The following is a 23069-nucleotide window of genomic DNA, read 5'->3' on the forward strand; positions in this document are numbered from 1 at the left end:
TGATTTGGGCTAAGTCTGTGAGAACCAGCCGCATGTAGACAGCTCCTAAATATATCTAGCCAAGGTCTCTCTGCTGAATTATGTTCTTATATTTCAACATGTTCAGGATGAAACTAATTATGGTCTCTTCTAAACCCATCCCACCTTCAAACCTATTCTTTTGAAAGCACTACCATTCTTCCAGTTGTGCTGGTTTCAGATTCAATCAGTTGGTTTGTCTTTTCAGTCCCATCTCAGTAATTTCTTTTGCATTTGTCCCCTTTTCTTTACTCATATAATATCTTCCTTGCCTGTTTTAGGCATCATGATCTCTTCACTGCTTTCTGATTCATTCTCCATATAATTGCCAAATTGATATTCCTAAAGCACAAATCTAACTTTGTCTCTCCCTTCTCCCTTTGTCTACTCTGCTCCCTTTCTCTCTCATACATGAGCATGCATACATAATCTCAAACATCTTCACTGGCCCTCTTTACTTCTAGGATAAAATACATACTGCTTAGCCTGGCTTTTTAAGCCCCACTACAATCTAGGGGCAGCTAGGTGGCACAGTGGACCGTGTCGGTGTGGAGGCAAGAAGACTCATTTTCCTGAGTCAGTCTGGCTGCAGGCATTTACTGGCTCTATGACTCTGGCTGATGATTTTGTTTGCCTCAGTTTTGTCACCTGTAAAATGAGCTAGAAAAGGAGATGGCACACCACTCCAATATCTTTGCCAGGAAAATCCCATTTGGGATCTCGTAGAGTCAGACATGACTGAAACAACTGAACAACAACTACAATCTAGTTCCCTTCTAGTTGTTTCTAGTATTTCTAGTTGTTTCAGTATTAAAGATGTTTCCCTTGATCTGTTCTATTCAAACTGGCCTTTTAGCTGTCCGTAATTCATGACCAACATTCCACCTCTGGCCTCCATGTCTTCTTACTATTGATTTTATTTCTGGGCTGCAGTGTCTCCTCACCTGCTTTGTTGAATCCCTAGGCTTTCTTCAAAGCACAGCTCAGGTGCTGCCTCTTAAACGAAGCCCTTTCTAAGCCCTTGTATTTACTTATTCATATATAGGATGTTCCCAGTAGAATGTGAGCTCCTTGGGGTTAAGGATGTTTTGATTTTTTTTCTTTGTATCCCCAATACTAACCTTTCACTTGGCACATAATAGCTGCTTAATAAATATTTGTGAAATTAAGTCTATAAATTGGGAATAATATATTGTCTTATTTCATACTATTGTTTTGATAATCTGAACTTTGTTTCATGCCTAGCACAGCCCTTGGTACATAGTAGAAATTTAGTACATTTTTATTGATAGCTATTGTTTACAAAACATATAGGTAAGACCCAGAGATTATTGTTTTATATGACAGTATGAGTTGATTTTAAAATACTTTTAAAAGCTGAGGTTTTTTTAATTATATAGGACTAACGAAGTACTTGGTAGTGATCATATTAAGGAATCTAATTATTTCTCAATAGCTTCTTGTATATCTGTATTTAAGATCTATTTGGTGTTGCTATTTTCTTTTTAATTTCATTTATCCATCTGTCTGTCTATCTTATCTATTTATTTATTTATTTATTTGGGCAGTGGGGTTAAGTGCCTTGCCCAAGGTCACACAGGTAGTGTTATGTGTCTGAGGCCAGATTTGAACTCAGGTCCTCCTGAATCCAGGACCAGTGCTCTATCCACTGCGCCACCTAGCTGCCCCCAAATGTTGCTATTTTTTTTAAAAAATTAAGTTGAAACATATCTTTAATAGCTTTTGACACTGGTAAACAGCAGGTTTTTTGTTTATTTTTGCCTCCAACAGGGAATCCTTAGTAGAGTTACAGAATCTGTCAAGAACATCGTCCCAGCATGGCTACAGAAGTATTTCATCAAGAATGAAACTGCTTATGTACATTCAGATGACAACAGGGAATCAAGACATTGGCAAGAGAATACACAAAATGATCATCTTTTATATACAGATGAAGAAAACCCAATTATTAGTGATGGGAGGATCACTCCAGACCAAACAGTCAGTACTGCGGAAGGTAAGTGGAAGGATGGATTATTAGTGCTATAATTCCACTTGTTTTGATTTTTAAAATTTTTATTTAGCCTAATTATTGTTGAAATCTAGCCAATTTATTAATAAATGAATGCTACCTAAGAAAAAATGAGTCATAAATAATATATGTTCTGGTACTGTGACTTCATGGGTCCTTTTTTATTTGGGTTGTTTCATGGAAAATTTCATAGTTCTTCCATGGTGGAATGGTATTTATTTATTTATTCTTTTTTTAATTTTTCTTCTTGATTTTTTTATGGTCACAATTAGAACACTAATAAAATGCATGTTTTTGAAATCTTAGCTTGAAAACTCTATATAAATGCAGTCAACTGGCTACAATAATTAGCATTATTATCTGTTCATTTTGGGTGTTCAGTGGTGTGGATTCCTCTAAAAGTTTGAAAAAGGCCAGAGTGAATAGAACTAATAAGAGGAGAAATGCTAACTCTAACCTTTTCCTAAATAACATTAATTCACTTTACAGTTTTTTTGAATACTTTTATCCTTACTAGAAATAACAGAATAAATTTTATGTACTTGCTGAAAGATGCTTTCATGCCGTGAATGAAAACCTGCTAAAATAGAACAATTACCTTGCCATCCCAAGATTTATAAGGTAGAAGTTTGCAATCTAACTTTGTATACCTGAGCTTAACTAAAAAGGGAGTATAATAATCAGGGAGATCACATACATAAAAACAAAAGCTCCCATGAGCTTATTTATTATCTCTACTCAGATAAATCCTAGATCTATATATCCCATTAAAGTATTTTCCAAGTTCCAGTCCTACACCATGAGTTGCTTTTTGGATATCTCCTTCTTGGATGTCCATCGATATCCCTAGCTTACTATGTCCAAAACAGAGCTTTTTATCTTTCTCTCAAAATTCACCCTCCTTCTTAAACTCCTTGTATTTCTATTGAGGATATCACCAACTTGCTAGTGACCTCAGTTTGAAACCTTAGAATCATCTTTGACTTCTCACTCTCTCACCCTCCTTAGATAGTTGCCAAGTCACTTCTGGTTTCACAATACTTCTCACGTATGCCCCCTTCTTTTAACTCACTGCCACCATTCTAGTTCAGGCTTTACATCTCTCTCCCACACCATTGTAATAGTCTCTTAATTGGTGCCCGTGCCTCCAGTTTCTCTTCTTCTCCAACCTAACCTCTATACATTTATTAAAAGTGATTATTTCTGAAGCATGAGTCTGACCACTTTCTGCCTCATCTAACTCTCCTGATTCCCTCTTCAATTTAAAAAACCCATATCCAGTGCTTTTAAATTATTACACCATTTCAGTCAAGAAATGGGAATGGAAAGGAATGGTCAGATTGAGGACTATTGTAGAAGTAGAATCAAATCTTTAGTGTTTGAGAAACAACTGGATATGTGGGCTAAGAAAGAAGGAAGAGTCAAAGACGATTCTGAAGTTACTGAAAGAATGATGGTGCTGTCAATTAAAATAAAGAAGTTAGGGATGAGGCTTTAGAAATTCAGTTTTGTATGTGTTGAACCTTTGGTGATATGAGGGGGATATATAGGTGGAGATATCTAGCAGTTGGAAATATGGGATGGACACCCTGAGATGAAGTTTGGAACATTTGTACTCTAGCCAAACTGATGCTGTTTCTTCTCATTTGTCCTTTTTTACTTCTGTGCATTTGTTAGAAGTCTTATGTAATATATTCTCTCTCTCTCTCTCTTAATTTCTTTCAGAGTCCATCTCAGGTACCTATACATGGAGATGTAGTTGTCTCTGATTTGTCTGCTCAGTTGAAAGTAAACTCTTCCTTCTTAACATTTCTTATAGCATGTTGCCTGGATTCCTCCTTTGCCCTTTTTCATTCTTCCTTGTATTATACTTGTGTACCTGGCAGTGTTAGGAGGTAGTGGCTAAAATGCTGGCCTGGAGTCCAGGACCTTGAATTTAAGTCCTACTCCTGATACTTACTAATTCTCTGATTGTGGAAAAGTAACTTAATCCTTCAAAGCCTCAGTTTTGTTTATTTGTAAAATCAGGCTGATAATAAATACTTTTCACAGGGTTATAAAGAAACGTTTTTCAAATTGTAAAGTGTTATGTGAAAGTGACTTCTTATCATGTTGTATTCCTTCTCTTACAATATGAATTCTTTCACACAGTGGCAGGATATTATTAATTTGCTTGTTGAAACAAATAAGCATTTTATCATTATTTAATACATTTTGAATTGGAAAACACTTGGCTAGATGATCTCTAAGGTCCTTTCTAGCCCTGAAATTCTGTGAATCTTCGTCATATACAGCTCTGGTAGTGTTATTTCATTGTCTCCAAACTTTTATTATCTCCCCAATACCAAAGAAAAAAAAATCTTACCAAACTTTCATTCAGTCTGACACCTACCTATTTTTCCAATCTTATTTCATGCCACTCTCCCATATATACTCTAGCCCCAGTTAAATTAAGCTATTTGCTGACTCCCAGATATAAGCCATATTTTGTTTCTATGCTTTTGCTTTCATTGTTAACATGCTTCTGTGATATAACTTCATCAGGCCATCCCTGATTTTCTTCCTTCTGGTAGTCAGAAGTAATTTCTCTTTATTAGCTCATATCATTTTGCTTTAATATCCCTTCTATACATCCATGTGTCTGTTTTTATATTATAGGTACTCAAATATGTTTGATCTCCCCTATGATTATAAACTGCTTATGAGTAGGGACTTTGTCTGTTTTTGTATCTCCTTCACCACCAAGCACAGGCCTTCTTGTTCTCTTCTCTCAAATCACTTATGTTGTTCCTTCTTTTTTAAGTTACTGTTGTATGTATTTCCTCCTCTTCACAGCCAAACACTTAGAAAATGCCCTCTTAACTTGTTACATCCAGTTTCTCACCTCCACTTCAATTCTTAGCATTTTGCAATCTGGCATCCTTGATTAGACAATCTCTTAATTTGCTAAATCAGTTGACTCTTTTCTTGGCCTCATCTTTCTTGACCTTTTCTAGCATTTATTCCTAACATTTTACATTGTTGATCACCCCTTTCTCCTAGCTATTATTATCTCTGATTTTCTGTGACATTGCTATTTTCTAGTTCCTGTCCTACCTTGTCTGACTTCTTTCCTAATCTCCTTTACTGGGTTATCATCCGTGGGTTGAATTGGATATCTCTCAAGGCTCTGTTTTCTTTGTACTCTTTCTCGGTGATCTCCTTAGTTCCATGGGTTCAGATATTTGTAAGTGGATGCTTCTCATATGCATGTATACATACTCATAGAACCTGGAGCTTGAGCAAGAAAAGGTAGAGATAGTCTCAGAATTTTTTTTTTCAAGTTTATATTACTACCGATTTGTTTCTTGATAATTTTATGATCACTGATAGACCCTCAGAGACAAAAGAAATTGATTCAAAAGTAACAGGTGGCTCAGCTTAGAGAGGCAGTTTGACATAAGGAATAAAATACTGGACTTGGAGCTTTGAAGACCTGAATTCAAGTGCTGGCTTTGACTCTTAATAGCTGTATGAATACAGGCAAGTCATCTGATCTCTTTGACCGTTTATGATCCCATATGTAAATGTGAGGGTTAGACTAGATGGCTTCTTAGGCCACTTTTGCACATGTGCACACACACACATACACACACACACACGATGGTTATCTTATAAATGTCACAAGCTCAATATGTGCAACTGAAACTGAGTTAATATTCTTCCTGAAGCTTACCCTTCTCCCTAATTATCTGTTCCTGTTGAAGCACCGCCATCCTTCATTCATTCAGGTGTCTCTTTCCTCTTCCATATCTAGTCAGTTGTCAGTTATTATTACTTCTTCCACAACATAGCCTGCCTCTATCCCTTTCTGTCTGCTTGTATAGCCACCACTGTAGTATAGTCCTTTATCACCTCTTACCTAGACTACCAGTCTCTCTGTCTCAAGTCTCTCCACTCCTCATCATCCACACATTTGTCAAAGTGATATTTCTAATGTACAAGTCTAACCATTTTTCTCTATACATACAGCTTTAATATCTTTCTATTTCTTTTAAGATCAAATACAGATCCATCTGTGTGGCATTTAAATTCTTTTATAGTCTGGCTCCAGCCCATCTTTTCAGATATATTTTTTGTAATATTTTTATGTATTCTTCATATTAACCAACTGGCCTACCTGCTGTTATTTCCCTCCTCTGTGCCTTTGCACAGAATGTCTCTCATTCTAGGAATGCTAGGGGGCCTCTTGTTGTTCCTAGCTATACTGAAGGATCTGCCTTTATTGATTCCCTCTTAACCTCCAATAGTCATCAGTGTCCTCTATTACTTTATATATAGTTTGCATTGTTATCTGTTTACCTGTTGTGTCATTGTGTTTCATGTCCTGTCCCTTTACCTCCACCTAGTAAAATGTAATTTTCTTGAGGGCTGGTACCATTTCATTTTTGTCTTTATATCCCTAAAGCTTAGCACAGCACAGTACTTGGCACTTCATAGGCACTAAATAAATTTTTGTTGAACTGGATTATACATCATAAATATTGGTTGAATGAATGTAGGAAAAGACATCTCAGTCATAGTTGACTGGAACCTCAAACTGATAAGGCAGAGATGAAATTTTACTTAAGTGTTCATAAATTAGTCCTGTAGGTACATCTGATAATAAGTCGTATTTTGATGTGATAGTGTTACATTTTTATCATATTACATATTCATTATATTGATGGTTTCCCTTTAAGAACCTTCAACAAGTAGATCTGCTTTAAATTATCCGGATGTTTTAACAAGGCCTTCTCTTCATCGGAGCCACTTGAATTTCTCCATGTTGGAATCTCCAACATTACATTGTCAGCCATCTACATCCTCTGCATTCCCAATTGGCAGTTCTGGGTTCTCATTTGTAAAAGAAATCAAAGATTCTACCTCTCAGCATGATGATGATAACATCTCAACTACCAGTGGCTTTTCTTCAAGAGCTTCTGATAAAGGTAATCTTTAGTTGTAAGTACTGCAGTAGATTTCATAGGAATCAAAGATTTAGACCTGGAAGGGACCTCAGAAGACATCTAGTCTAACCTTCTCATTTTATAGATGAGGGAAGCTAAGGCCCAGAGAGGTTAGGGTAACTTACTCAGGGTCATACAAGTAATATCAAAACTAGAGTTTCAGCATAGCTTCTTTAGACTCCAGAGTCAGTGCTTTTTCTATTTTACCATGTTGCTTTTCATTTAAATGGCATAGTCTAATAACTATCTGAACTGAGCTTTTTCATTAAATGGAGGTTTGGAATTCATGGCCCCACCCTCCAATCTGAGAAGTAAAGATAAGGTGGTGGTCCTAGGCTGATGAGATCTTGGAGGATAATGGAGTCATCCCACTAATGAGCTTCCTGGGCCATTGGTGGAAAAAGTCCCAAAGTAGTGTAGCCAGGGGAGAAATGAGCATATATTCATAAATATGTTTTTTCACTTTTCAGATATAGCTGTTTCAAAGAACACTTCAGGGCCACCTCTGTGGTCCCCCGAAGCTGAACAACGTTCTCATTCACTCTCACAGCATACTGCCACCAGCTCAAAGAAACCAGCATTCAACTTGTCTGCCTTTGGAACACTTTCCCCTGTGAGTCCCAAATAATAATGTATTTAATCACATTAGTTTTGTGGCTCTTGCTTATGATCTGTCATTTTTTTCACTGCAGTCACTTGGGAATTCTTCAATCCTTAAAACAAGCCACCTTGGGGATTCTCCTTTTTACCCTGGTAAAACAACTTATGGTGGTGCAGCAGCAGCTGTTAGACAGTCTAAAATACGAAGCACACCTTATCAGGTAAAAAAAGAATGGTTTGTGATTTGGGAAATGACTTTGCAGTAGTTTATTTTTAAAAATCTCAAAGATCAGAAGTGACTTTTTCTTGAATACTTCATCTGCAATTCAGGAAAGACCTTTAGTGTGAAAGATAACAGGTTTTACATGACCTTTTTTGTGAACTTTCTTGGTAGTAACCAATTCAACAGTATAGGTCATTGCTTGTGTTTGAACCACTTTCTTTCTCAGTTATTATTTTTGAAAATAGTTTGATCAAAATAAGTAAACTACATGCATCATTATTTTGATTTTACCTTTTCACATTTCTTTGAATTTTTGAATTAGAAAATTTATTCTGTCTACATATTTATTATTTTTAAAAAATAAAAATAGTTCATAGATAGTGATAGGAAGATTTCAAAATCACTGCAAAAGGGATATTTGCTAATTTCCTCTTTAATTTTTTTTTTTATAGAATTAGTTACTACCTCTCTGATTACGTGTAGTTCCTAAATCTTTAGCAATCACCAGGCCCTGCTCCCTTATTTTACAGAGGGGAAATTGGCCCAGAAATGTTAAGTGCAAGATTATATGATTTGTAAGTGGGAAAACAGGGATTTGAACCTTGGTACTTTGCCTCTAGATCTGTTTTTATTTTTTTGTTTTTTAATATCACATACATAGATGAAGCCTATAAATTCTGTAGTTGTCTACTGAGTTTTTACAAAGCTTATACACTAGTAGCAAATTTTATTTTTGTATACTTTTGCATTTGAAGAAGTCAATGGTACCGTTTTCTGTTTTTTTGTTTTCTGTTTTTTTGGTTGGGTAATGGGGGTTAAGTGACTTGCCCAGGGTCACACAGCTAGTAAGTGTTATGTGTCTAAGGCCGGATATGAACTCAGGTCCTCCTGAATCCAGGGCTGGTGCTCTATCCACTGTGCCACCTAGCTGCCTCAACATGTGTTAATGAAATATAAATGTTTGGAGCCATGAATATTACATGTTAATCTTGTTGCTTTAGTGAACAGTATAGTGAGGACAGAAAAAAAGTTGTCTCTTATTTTTGTATTAAACTTGTTTTGCCCAAGCATCTATCAGTGATCATAGAATCAGAATAAGCTCTTAATGATAATTGAAGAAACTGCTTTTGAGATTGTAGCTGTCAAAAATTTCACATTGGCAAAATAGCAATGCCCACAAATAAGTTAATGAATACGTGATGATCGAAGTTAGAAAAATAATTCTGTTTAAAAGTAATTATGACTTTTAAAATTTTTTTCTATGAACTCTTTGTAAATTGTTTGAGAAGGGGTTCTATTGAGATTGTATCTTAACAGTGCACCTGCTCTGGGTTACTCATTACTAAATAGAGAAGAACAGGGTCAGCTAAGCTGTGTTGTTTTTATGGTGGCAACATGATTATTGGTATGTTGTAATCCACATTTGTATGGAAGTGATCATTAGAATTTATAAACCCAACAGGATTTCTTGTGGTCTATTGTGGGCCAGTTGTTTCAATTCTTTTATTTTTATTTTTTGTTTCAGTTTTTTTAATGTTTATTTCCTAAGCTGTAATACAGGAAGCCTTTATACAAAGGGAAAAATATATATGTATAAACACAACCTCAGTATTCCAAAGGTCTCGGATTTCATTGTGTGCATGTGTACTTCTTGTAACACAGACTGCAGCACCTCTATATCTTAACTACATAGTTCTTTGAGTTTCTCAAAGTGATCTTATTAATGAGGAGCTTCTCTAAACTTAGTTAAGTCCTTGTCCAGCCCATTACTAGGCCGTTTGTGAAGCTTTTTCATCTTGGTAGAATTTGCCAGAATTTATACTTTGTATACCTTTTGAGAACCTACCGTCTTTTCCTTGCTATGGTGATATTTAAATATCTTTATTGACCTTATTTTTTGTTATTATAATTGTAGGAAGTCATTGATATACTAAAACTTATGGGGCAAACAGGATAGTTTACATATTGTCAATTTTAAAAGCTTTATCAGTCAGGTTCCATTGGGTCTTAAGATTTTTTTTCCCTTCGAATTTTATTTATTTATTTTTTTGGCTAGGCAGTGGGGTTAAGTGACTTGCCCAGGGTCACACAACTAGTGAGTATTATATGTCTGAGGCCGAATTTGAACTCAGGTCCTCCTGACTCCAGGGCTGGTGCTCTATTCACTGTACCACCTAGCTGCTCCAAGATTTCTTAATTTGTGTGTATTGGAATTTCATCGTAACTAGAAAATTATGTAATGCACCTGGCCCAGAGCTTTATATTTGGTATAACAGTGAAGTTTTCTTTAAATTGATGTACCTGGATTGTTATAGGAAAAATAAATCATAGCAAAAAGATACATATGTATGTATGTGTGCATGTATGTATGTATAAATAATATATACGTGTGTGTGTGTGTGTGTGTAAACCTAAACAGATATCACTAATGCTATGCAGTGTCAGAAAATATTAATCAGAATATTCTGATTAATGCACAATGCTTAGCATCCTAGATTTACAGTATACTATTACTAATATATTATTCCATGCTGTGGTACTCTGTGTGTTACCAAGTCTTGTTTCTATAGCATCTTTCTCATATATATCTTTTTCTTTACTCACCCACCATCTTGGTGCAGGTTTTCATCAGTTTGGATGCCTGTCTATTGCAATCCTCTTTTTGGTTGGTTTCTCTTTAAAGTTCGCTCTTCATCTTATCTGCCACTCATTTGTCACAGTAATTTTTTTCTAAACCATTGTGATCACATTACTTTTCTAATTCAACAAATTTCACTGATTCCTTATAATCTCCAGGACAAAATGTAGAATAATCAGTTCAGCATTTGAAGTTCTTCACAAACTGGCCCTTTCCCATCTTTCTAGTCTTATATTTTATTCCTCTACATTATGATCCAGTCACCAGCCTTCTTACCTCTCCTTATACATGATACTTCATCTTTCAACTCTGCCCTCTGACTGGCACTGTCCCATACCTGGCATGTTCTCCCTCCTTATCTCCCGCTCCTGGATTCCTTCAAGACCCAGCTCAAACCCACCTTCTACAGGAGATTTTTTCCCCCCTCTCTCATCCCACTTGCTAGTGCTTTTCCTATGAGATTATCTTCCCTCTATTCTATGTATCTTGTATCTAAATATGCACATATATGTATTTGTACAGACATGTACACATACATTGGTATATTGTCTTCCCCATTTAAACATGAGCTTCTTGAGGACAAGGACAAAAGATTTTTTTTACCTTTCTTTTTTTGGGTACTCTCTATGCTTATCACAGTACCTGGCAAGTAAGAGCTTAATGCTTATTATTTTGTGTCTGTGAAGGCATATAAAAATCTCTTTTTTTGAGTCCTTATTTTACTTTGGGTACATTTCAACTCTGTGAGTAGTTTTAACCATGTAGTTTTCATAAAATATGTGCTCTGAATTTTGCATTCCAACAAGTGAAACAGGATTTTCTTTACAGGCACCAGTCAGAAGACAGATGAAAGCCAAGCAAGTTAATTCACAATCCTATGGAGTGACTAGTTCAACAGCCCGACGAATATTGCAGTCTTTGGAGAAGATGTCAAGCCCTCTAGCGGTAAATAATTTCCCTTGTATTCAAATGCAAGAATTTGTTTTTTATGAAAATATCTGAACTTTTTTGGGAAATATTGTCTTCAATTTTGTTTAACAGGATGCAAAACGGATCCCATCTGCTATTTCTTCTCCACTATCTTCTGTAAGTTGAGTTGGCCCAAAATGATTTGCTTTTTATTAGCAAGAAAAAAGCATTTCAGAGGGATTTCCTGTACTGAATAGTTTCTTATTTTTCAGCCCCTGGATAGGAGTGGTTTAGACATCACAGATATTCAGGCTAAAAGGAAAAAGGTAAGAATTACTATTTTTTTTTTAGCAGTGGCAAGTGATGTGTAACTAAATTTTAAGAAGTTGATACATTATTCCTTATAATACTAAGTAGAAATTTTAAACATCCTTTAGTGTTGAATTACAACTCTAGCATACTTTTCAAGCAGGCTAAGCCACATATTTCACGTTTAAAAGATTTTAAATATATAGGCTTTGTTGCAGTGTTTGTGCAGAGTAGGTTCTCAGTAAATACTTTTGGCACTTGTTTAGGAAGTTTGAAGGGGAGCTTTATTGTCTTTTGAAAGAAAAATTGGAGCTAGCAAAATTTGGGAAGCTTCAGTAATTAGGTCTAGTAAACTTTAGACATCATTGAGAATAAGAACCATTCCTGTGAACTCTAGCTAATGTAATAAGTTTCTTTGAAATCTGTTAAAAATTTCTTTATACACCCCTTTGGAAATCTGTATGCCATATTTGTTTTTGTAAAGCTGGCTTAACCACAAATTGAACATGAGGTGTACGTTGATATTGTTCACTGTAACAAATTGGGTCAAATTCTGTCAATTATGTAGAGCAATATCATGAAACAGCCAAATCTTAGAAAGCTAGCAGTCAGAGCAAAACAAGAAACCCTTATTCCATCTGTTAGAAGCCTTATATGAGTTAGGAAGGCATGATTGGCAAGGTCAATAACCCCAGCTTCCAAGGTCCTTCAAAACAACTGTAAAATGATACCATTTCATCCAAAGATGATTGGATAATGCTGTCATGATGCTGATGAATTATTTTTTGAGAACAAGCCAACATTGTGTATTGTCTCTTTCTTTCCCATGCTACTACTGCTTATTTAAATTAAATCTGTGGGTACAAACTGTGTGCTTATTAATAGGTCATTCCCAGCACTTAGTACAGTGCTTGGCACACAGGCACTTGTTTAATAAATGTTTATTCACTGACTGACTGCCTATGTAGAGGCACAGTGAAAAGAGCATCGAATTTGCAGAAGACCTAGGTTCAAATATTACCTCTATGAAAATTACTTAATCTCAATTTTTTCATTTAAAAAAATTATCTTGTTTTTTACATTAACAAGAAATTTTTCTCCCTCTCACCTCTCCTTTTTTTTTCTTTTTTTAAATTTTGGAATGAGAAGGTTGTACTAAATGATCTTTACAAGCCTTCTAATCTGGAATAAAATTTAGAGTTTCTTGTGAAAGAGTTGGTCCTTAAAGTTTGTAGCAGCTATCTAGAACTTACTGCAAGAGATACTGTAAGACACCCTTGCTTCATTGAACAAATAGTGGAATAATTAATATGATGAAATATCTGATGAAATTTTACCAAGATATGAAGACTATCCTTAACAAAATTTTTATGTGGATACAATATCTGCTGGCAACAGATGAGTACCGTTGCATACTTGTAGTTTAGTATTTTGAGAGTAGACTATAGTATAGAACAGTGGTGTCAAATTTGAATGCAAATGGGTCCACTAAACAGTTCCTGTGGGCTGCATAATAACTTAGAAAACCACATATTAACATTATTTTCTTTGTATTTTTATTTATTTTGTAAATATTTCTCAATGACATTTTAATCTGGTTTGGGGTTGGCTGCTCTTAAGCATGCAGTAGGCAGTGAGTTTGATACCTCTGGTGTAGAGGACCTTTTTGAGTTAGTCACACTTGTGATGAGGACTTTGCCAAGATGTTACTATGAAAACTAGTGCTGTTTACAGCTGTTGTTGAGTGAAAGAAGTCTATTCATAGTATTGCAGTCTTTGGACAGCAAGGGAAGTTCTTGGCTGTGGTAATCTTAAATCAACACAGTGTTTTTTCTATCCTTCAGTATTGGAATTGGAGTGTTGACAGAACACTTGTATGCTTTAGATAAAACTCATTCACACATTGTGGACAGTAGTTTTCTCATTCTGTATGCTAAAATAATTATCATGTTTGTACTTTTTCTATTGTCATATTATGGTTTGAATTTACTAGTGAGTAATACTTTGTTAGAGAAGTTGATTGCCTCAAGTTTATTTTCACTATCCAGTTTGCATTGGGGGGTCTTAATTAGGACTCCTGGGAAGTTTTAGAGAGAATGAATATACATTAATCTGGGCATAGATGAAGTAGAAGTCAGTTGGACATGTGTAACATATAAGAAACTAAAACCCAGTTGTGAGAATTTAAAACATTCTTTAATTAGCCTAAAGGTAATGATTTTGACTCTGAATCTAGTTAGACTGGCTATAATTTCATTGTTTTGGTTATGTAGGAGGGGAGTCGTTAAACTTAAACGTATCATTTGCCCTACATTTAGAATCTTAAATTTCTGATTATGAATTAGTACCCACCTTGATTATTATTATCAGTCTTCTTTTTCAACATTCTTTACTGTTGATTTGTGTCTGTGATATACTGTTTAGAGATCATGCTACTGCTGATAGCCTTTTTTGTTTACCTTCAAGCTGTTAGCAAATTGTTTTTAGATGAATAAAGTTGATCCAAAAAAATTGAAAATAAGGGCAGTACTTTTGATTTCTGCTTCTTTTTAAGGTGGAAACCCTTTATCCTCCCGTTCAAAGACTCATGACCCCAAAGCAAATTTCTATAGCAACCAATCGGTCAGTGTATTTTAAACCATCTTTAACTCCATCTGCTGAAGCAAGAAAGACTAATCAGAGAATAGATAAAAAGCACAATGTAAGTATGTTCTGTGTTTTTACTTGTCTAGTTGTATTTTTGTCATTATGGGCAATTTGAGTGTTTAATTATTGTAAAGATTATAAAAATGTAAATACTGTGCTAATGTAGTGTTATGAAACAAACAGAAGCATGTTATGACTTTTTCGTAACCTATTTGTGCTGTTTAGTTGGATCCCTTTTTATTCAAATACATATCAATATATATTATACTTCTAGCTGAATTGATAAGGTGTTTAAGCACTTTATAAGAAGACTTTTTTCTTGGAATCATTCTTATGGACTTATTGAATAGGAGTGGAAGTAGTATGGTAGAAGGAACATTGGATTTCAAGACTGAGGACTAGGCTTTGAATTTTGGCTCTGCCATTTAATATTTTCATGATTTTAAACAGATTAACTATCTTTTATAGAGTTCAATTTTCTCTTCTGTGAAAAATGAGGGGTTAGTTTAGAGGTTTTTTAAGGTCCCTTTCAGTTGTGTATCTGTAATCTTACCATCCTAATACTGACGTAAACTGAAGTTATACATAGCTTTGTGATGTTCTGATTAAAATACTTCCAACTTTCCTTAACTTTCATCCTAATTTTAGAAATTGTAGATTAAGTGAAATTTTTATTTTAATAATTTCAAGGTACCAGGAAGACCTGGGTTCAAATCATGTCTGACCCTTAATGGCTAAGTGACCTCAGCCAGTCATTTAACATCTTAGTGCTTTAGGCTAGTGGTGTGAAACTCAAATAGATATGGGGGCCACTAAACCTTACATAAGGATCCCTGGACTGCATATTGACTTAGAAACATTACAGTTATTTACCTTGTATTTTTCTTTATTTTGTTACCTATTTTCCAGTTACATTTTAATGCCTCTGCTGTAGGCAGCTCTTAAGACTGTTAGATGCTGATCTCCATTTGGTAGGAGTTGCCTCACTCACATGAGTGAAATCACAACTCTAGGCCTGTTGTTGAGTCATTTCAGTCACATCAGACGCTTTGGGATCTCACTTGGGGTTTTCTTGGCAAAGATACAGGAGAGTTTTGCCATTTCCTTCTCTAGCTCATTTTACAGATGAGGAAACTGAGGCAAACAGGGTTAAGTGACTTGCCCAGGTTCACACAGCTAGTAAATATCTGAGGTCAGATTTGAACTTAGGTCTTCCTGACTTGAGGCCTGGTATTCTATCCATTGCACCACGTAGTTGCCCTCTTCTTCCATTTCAAGATATCTTTAAGCAACTGTTAAGGCTATGTATATTGGCCCCTCTGAAAGTTTCTAATATGATTATACTTACTTTTAACATTTGAAATATTTGGCCCAAATAAAATAGAAAGCTTCTGTTTGAGCAGTTTTGGGGAAAGAAAATTCTTAATTCCGTCTCTTTGTTTGTTTGGTCATAAATTTCACAATTGGCTTCTTAGGTATCTGTTAACTCTACTGATGAAAAATCTGTAGTAGTGGATTCATAATACCTGTGGTTAAACCTTTAATTCCAAGAAATTTAATGGATAGCTGTATGACTACCTTTGTATACTACAATTCTTGTTTTTGTGTGTATGCTTGTATTCTTAAATAATTGCTTAATTGAACTAATGCTCTGATGCAGGATTTAGTTAACAGTGTATCACCAGTTAGTGGTTAGTATGACGTAACAAATGGTATTAAAACTTGGTTTCTATGAAGGTTTAGCATTACCTATTTTATTCTGATTAGAACCATCTTAAGTTCATACAGCTTATATGGAATCATAGGATCATAGATAAGGAATCAAAGTTCATCTAACCTATTCATACATAAGGAAACTGAGGAGAAGTGAAGTGACTTGCTCAAGATTAACAGATAGTAAATGACAGAGCTTGGATCTGGCCTTAGATCTTCAGACTCTAAATGAAGTGTTCTTTATACTGTTTTACAGTGACTTCTTTAGACAAAGAACTAAATGAATGACTTTTTTTAAACCATAGCTTGTCGTTGTAGAGTATCTTCCTGTTGGGTCATTCTTCAAATGTACTTGCTTCCTACTTACCATAAACAGTTTTGAACATTTACTGATATGTCCACATAGGTTACGCTGGCTACACAATAAGAGGAGAAATAACGGACATAAAACTTTATAATTAAAAAATTTTATTAGTACCATGTGAACAAAATGGTAGGTTATATCATCTAAGAAGCTATACTTCTTGAAATAACAGTAAACACATTAAATTATTTAATGTGCTAAAAGTGTACAAAATACTGATTTCCCACCGTGAAGAGGAGCTAGAAGATAAACTTTCTTATTTTTCCAGAATACCAGCTTATACGTGGTAGCTATCTCCCTAAACTTGTTCCTGGCAGTGCTTCCATTTTTTAGTTAGCAAGGAAATAATTAAGGGATTTAGTTTTAAGTCTTCTAGTAGCTAATAATAAAATTTGGAACATACTAAATAATTTCTTACTTTCCAAATCATGATATAAAATTTAAATGCTGTTTTTGTGCATCTTGACATCTATCCTTAGTTCTTAACAGTTATGAAAGACAATATTCTGATAACTATTAAATATAATTGCATATTAAAATAAGGTACAGAAGTAAAGGATAACTTTCTAAATGAAAGTGAAATAGAAACTAGTCCATAATTAAAGTATATTTTCTTACAGATTGGGCACGAGAAAAATCTATCTCCAGGGCAAAAAATAGAGCAACATGAGAGGTAAAATCACCCCAAATCCCATGAAATATATCTGTGTTATTTAATTTATCAGGTCTTTTGCTTAATTTACAGTTTTTTGCCTTTGAAAAGAATTAAAACATCTTTCCCACACAAAGTTACTATTTGAACATTTTTCTAACTTATTTTCAATAGTAGTTTGTCTTTGTTTTATATGTGCCAAATCGTAGTACAGAGCCAGATAACCTTTTATAGGTTAAAAAAAAATAATTCCTATAATAAAAGATACAAATAGGATGTTGTCTGCTGTTTTTTGCCACACAGTGAAGAAAGTAATTCTTTGTTACGCTAATGAAAATTCAGCTTCTTTAGTGAATAAGCAGTTGGTGCTATGAGATTGTTTTTTTAACCAATATAGTTCAGAAATGGATAACTTCCTTTATTTTATTACTCTTTACTACTGATGACTTAATATGGTGTAAAATTTATAAGCAAGTAAGTTATGACTTAGTTTCTTAAATTTTTTTCTTCTTCTTGTGCTAGTGATTTTTCATACCCAAACTTCAGTACACCTGCCACTAATGGGCTCTCTTCAGGAGTAGGTGGTGGTGGCGGCGGCAAGATGCGACGAGAAAGAACACGTTTTGTGTCTAAACTTCCTGATGAGGAAGAGGTAGGATCTCTCTCTGTCTGTCTCTGTTCCTCCTTCCCTCTTTTTTCTTCTCTTTCTCTCACCCTCTCCTTCTTCTACTCCCTTTCTCTCAAAAACCTGGGAGGAAAGTGAAACACGTGCTGATGTTATACTATTAAAATATATCTGTTTTTGTAACTTAGGGAAGTACTTTTAATCTATGTGAAATTTAAGTTATTTCTAGTTAAACATTTTTCATGAGAATTTAATTTATTTTATTATCTGGGCAGAGAAAAATGGTTTGACAGGTGCAAGATGTTTTTGTGTAACTTATGGTCACTGTAGTAGGACTGCTAGAGCCACCCCTTACTATCTGGCTTCTGACCTCATTATTCCAGTGAAACTGCTGTCTCCAAAGTTACCAGTGATCTCTTAATTGCCAACTCCAATGGCCTTTTTCTCAATCCTCATTCTCTTCGGCCTCTCTGCAGCCCTTTAACATTTATTTTTAAGAAAAATTTTGAGTGCCACAATTTTCTTCCTTCCTCTCACCTCACCCCCCCACCCATTGGGAAGGCAAGCAGTATGATACTCATTATACATGTGAAGTCATGCAAAACACATTTCCATATTAGCCATGTTCACCCCCCCTCCCCCAAAAAAAGCCCCACAGTAAAAAGCAAGAAACATAAAGATAGTGAAAAAAGTATGCTTCAACCTGCACTCATTTCATCAGTGTTTCTCTGGAGATAGATAGCATTTTTCAGCATGGGTCGTTTGGAATTCTCTTGGATTATTGTCTTGATAAGAGTAGCTAATTCTTTCACAGTTGATCATCATTAAAATATTGCTGTTACTGTGTACAGTGTTCTCCTGGTTCTGCTTACTTCATATGAAGTCTTTGAAGGTTTTTCTGAAACCGTCCTGTTCATCCTTTCTTATAGCACAATAGGATTCTATCCCAATCATATATCACACCTTGTTGAGCTCCCTCATTTGGGAAATCCCCTCAATTTCCAGTTCTTTCCCACTGCAAAAAGAGCTGCTATAGGTATTTTTGTAACATAGGTCCTTTTCCCTTTTCTTTGATCTCTTTAATGTACAGACCTAGTAATGGTATTAACTGGGTCAAAGGGTATGTATAGTTTTTTTAACTCTTTGGGCATAGTTCCAAATTGTTCTCAAGTATGGTTGGACCAGCTCACAACTCTTCCAGTAGTGCATTAATGTACCTATTTTTCCATATCCCCTTCAGCCTTTATCATTTTCATTTTCTATCATGTTAACAAATCTGATGGGTATGAGGTGGCACCTCAGAGTTGTTTCAATTTTCATTTCTCTAATCAATAGTGATTTAGAGCATTTTTTCATGTAACTATGACAGCTTTGGTTTAAAATTTGAGGCCATGTGACACTGGCAATCTTTTTTAATGAACATTTCAATATCAAATTTTCTAAATTCTAATCTGAATAGAAGACTGTGCCTTATATATTTCTGTCTTTATCACAGAGTGGTATTTTCCTCTTCGGGTTCCCCTCATTTTTCACTTTTAAACCTGATTCACCCACTCAATAACTGTGTTCCCTTGGGTAAAGTGAGGATATTTGCTTAGCTTCTCTCATAAGGTGGTAATAAAGATTAAATTTAAAAATCTGTCTTACTGTTTTGTAAAATACTGTCCAAATTAGTTACTTTAATTATAATATGCTCCCATATCCTCATTTTAGGAGTGTGTGTGTGTATTCATACTATTTAAGATTTAATATAAATAAAATGGTAATCTTATCATAAAACATAATTGAATTATGTGTCATTTTAGGAAGTAGAGGCACCAGTACTACCAAAAATACCCTTGCCAATTACTACTACTTCATTGCCTGTCTTCAGTTTTTGCTCTTCTTTGAGTACCTCTTCCTGTCTATCACCCATCAGTGCTACACAGCCGTTATCGAATAAGGTAAGTTAAAAGAGCATATTTTATAATTCTTCGCTTTGTTGTAGGATAAATGCAATCTAATTTTAATTTTGAGGCTATTAAGACGTGTAGGTAAAGAGGTTGGGAACAAGGAACATAATTTTTTAAAGTTACTTGAGGTTTAAGTCATGTGGAGGGTGACCCTGAATTCTTCAAAGCTAAACAAACGGTGTGGAAACTGACAGTTTCTGCAAAAACAATGGATATGGCCATGCATCATATGTCTCGTTTGAGTTCTAAATTCAGAAAAACTCATCAACAGATTTAGCTTTAAGGTGTTGAGTTTTTCAGCCGTAGTAATAATTGTGATCTATTTTATTAGAAGTACTCCTTGGGGCGGCTAGGTGGCACAGTGGATAGAGCTCCAGCCTTGGAATCAGAAGGACACTTGACACTTACTAGCTGTGTGACCCTGGGAAAGTCACTTAACCCCAGTTGCCTCACCAAAAAAAAAAAAGTACTGCTGATGAAATTAAGTTTCCTTCAATGATTATATTGACAAGATAAAGTAATATGTTTGGGAGCCCTGAAAATGTTGCACTGTTGCATTTCACTCTTAATTTATGGTCAGGAGGATGGATTAAAACAAATAAGTTGTATTGTCTTGGATGCATGGTTCTAATAAAAATAGAAAGAGAAGGGGATAATATTAAAGTGAAATAAAATCCACTTGAACATAAAGAACTTGCTTACTGGGTTTAGATTGCTGAGTACTCTTGGCATAGAGTATTTTGTTTCTTACAGAGATGTCATTTTCTTTCAATAAATGAATGCTCAGCATCCAAGGGGAAATATTCACTATTATAGGATTTTATATCAATGATAATTTCATATGTAGGATCACACTATCACATTTTTAATAGCTTAGAATTTATTTTCAAACTTTAAGGAACTGTAATGTGTTTAACTTTTTGAAAATTCTCTTGAATTCTTTGCAATTGTGTAATTATTTTCAATGTATCTCTTCTTATAAAATTTTTATACTTTGGATAACTAGGTACAAGCAGCCTCTCCAAATAATGCTGGCAGTCCTGTGTTCAGATTTTCATCTCCAATTGTAAAATCTACTGAGGCAGACATACTACCTCCTACATCTGTAAGTAACATTGATTTTTGTATGGTCAGTCACAGAAATTTAAAGGGGTACATGTTTGATAAGATATTTTTTGAGACATCCTACCTAGAATGTATTATTCTAGATTTCATATTTTGTTAAAACTAGATGTGATCTTTCTTTACAGATTGGATTTACATTTAGTGTGCCTGTTGTGAAATCATCAGAAATTTCTGCCTCTAGTAATATTTCAGAAACAACAATAAGTAGCTCAGGTAAGCAGAAAAAAAATGCCTCAACTTTTGAATAGGTTCACATCTGTGCCAGTTTTCTGACCCTCAAAATATTTAGAGCATCTTGAGACAAGGATATTGCTACCATTTATGGTATTCCTTTTTTCTGCTTTTGTCTCCACTAAAGTATTTCTGTAACGTCTTTATTGTTATTTGAAGTTGACCTTCACTTCTCATAGGCTATAATAGGGAGCATAAACTCTGGCAGGACCTACCAAACTAGAGGGATTTTTTTTTTTAAATGGGCCAGGTGATAGACATCGTATATGTTGTTCAAGGACAGGACCAGCCTAGCTAAGTTTGGAGAGGCTTATTACCATGCTGACTGTAGTGTAATAAGTTATTTCAGTAATAGCAACTTATATCCCATGAACTACAATGAGGTTTGTGATACGCATTGATGGAAGGGAGGGAGTATCCATAATGAAAAAATTACAGGTTCTTGAAGTAAGACTTACTGGAGTTTCCTTTGTTGTGAGAACGTTTACCTCTGAAATTAATCCTGCTATTAAAAGTATAATGAAACACTCTGTTTATATTATTTACATTTCTATATTTTGTTAGATATGTGTTATCATAGGATGGGATCATTTCATAGATAAGGAACTTAGATCCAGGGAGATTAAATGACTTACCCAAGGTCACAGATGTAGCAAAACTGAGTTTCTAATGCTGATCATCTGATTCCTGATACTGTGTTCTTTTTACTATTTATTTACTATTGTGTTAGTGGTAATTGTTTGATGTGAATAAATCTACTAATATAGATAGCAACTTATCTTTGCCTTTAGATCTTGTATGATTAGTTGTCAGTCAAGCATTGTGCTAAGTGCTGGGGATATAAAGAAAGGCAAAAACATGGTCCTTTTCCTCAAGGATTTCACCTTCTAGTGGGGGAAGACAACATGCAAATAACAATATAAACAGTGTAAACAGAGGGCAGTCTCAGAGGGAAAGCAGTTAAAACTGAGAAAAGTTTTTCAGGAAGTGAGATTCAAGCTGAGTTTAGTAGTGTGCCAACAGGAGGTTTGAGGAGGGAAAGCATTGCAGATATAGAGCACAGCCAGGTCATGTGAGGGACAGCAACATGGTCAGCATAGTTGGATCATAGAGTAAATGGAGAGGATTAAAGTATGACAAGACAGGAAGGAGCTAGGTAGCAAAGGAGCAAACAGAAAATTTTATTTGATACTGGACGTAATAGAGAGCCACTGGATTTCATTAAGTTAAGGGTTGAGGTAGAAGTGGTGAATAGGTATTAGAAAAATCAACTTGGCAGGTAAGTGGAAGATGGTTTCGAGTGGGGAGGAAATTCAGGTAGGAGACCAACCAGAAGGCAGTTGCAGTAGTCTAGAGTGAGGTGATGAAACTGCCTCAGAGTATTTGTGTGAGAAACATATATAAGAGATATTGTGAAGGTAGAAGCAAATACATTTGGCAATGATCGGATATGGCAGGGGTGAGTGAGAGTGAAGAGTTGAGGTTGACCTTGAGATCATGTGACTTGGAGGATGGTGATATCTCTGAAAGTAATAGAAAAGTTGAGAAGGAGGATTTTGAAAGGAAAGATAATGAGTTCTTTTTTGGATGTGTCAAGCTTGAGATGCCTATGAGACATCCTTTTTGATATGTCTAAAAAACAATTAGTGATGTAATACTGCAGCTAGGGAGAAAAAACTAGGACTATATAGATCTAGGAATGTTCTGCATAGAGATGATAATTCAATTCATGGGATCTGATGGGATCACTAAGTGAGATATTATAGAGGAAGAACAGAAGGGGGCCTGGGTTAAAAACTTTGGGAAAATCCAGAGTTAGTGGGTATGAAATTGATGAAGATCCAGCAAAGAGGAGTGAGAGTGGTCAGTCAGGTAGGAGGAAAACTAGGAGAGACTAGTGCCACAATAAACTAGAGAGTACAAAATATCCAAAAGAATTGTAATCAGCAGTGTCAGATGCTCTGGATAGGTTAAAAAGAATGGGGAATAAGAAAAAAAAATCTTTAGATTTGGCAAGTTAAGAGACCATTGGTAACTATGGAGA

At 35.1% G+C, this 23069-nt stretch overlaps 1 protein-coding gene across 1 annotated transcript in view; it reads left to right on the forward strand.

The window, feature by feature from the left end:
- Positions 1-23069, forward strand: part of NUP153 (nucleoporin 153) — a 75760-nt gene that overhangs the window by 23907 nt on the left and 28784 nt on the right. Inside the window, exons 2-14 of the mRNA XM_020986810.2 lie at positions 1810-2035; positions 6772-7020; positions 7509-7651; positions 7731-7859; positions 11328-11444; positions 11541-11585; positions 11681-11734; positions 14272-14418; positions 17061-17113; positions 17615-17744; positions 19523-19660; positions 20676-20774; positions 20920-21007. Coding sequence (XP_020842469.1) covers positions 1810-2035; positions 6772-7020; positions 7509-7651; positions 7731-7859; positions 11328-11444; positions 11541-11585; positions 11681-11734; positions 14272-14418; positions 17061-17113; positions 17615-17744; positions 19523-19660; positions 20676-20774; positions 20920-21007 — 1618 coding nt within the window. The remainder of the gene's footprint in view (positions 1-1809; positions 2036-6771; positions 7021-7508; positions 7652-7730; positions 7860-11327; positions 11445-11540; positions 11586-11680; positions 11735-14271; positions 14419-17060; positions 17114-17614; positions 17745-19522; positions 19661-20675; positions 20775-20919; positions 21008-23069) is intronic.

The sequence above is a fragment of the Phascolarctos cinereus genome, unplaced genomic scaffold (genome assembly GCF_003287225.1).
Source record: "Phascolarctos cinereus isolate Bilbo 61053 unplaced genomic scaffold, phaCin_HiC Scaffold_4;HRSCAF=312, whole genome shotgun sequence".
NCBI classification, from domain to species: Eukaryota; Metazoa; Chordata; class Mammalia; order Diprotodontia; family Phascolarctidae; genus Phascolarctos; species Phascolarctos cinereus.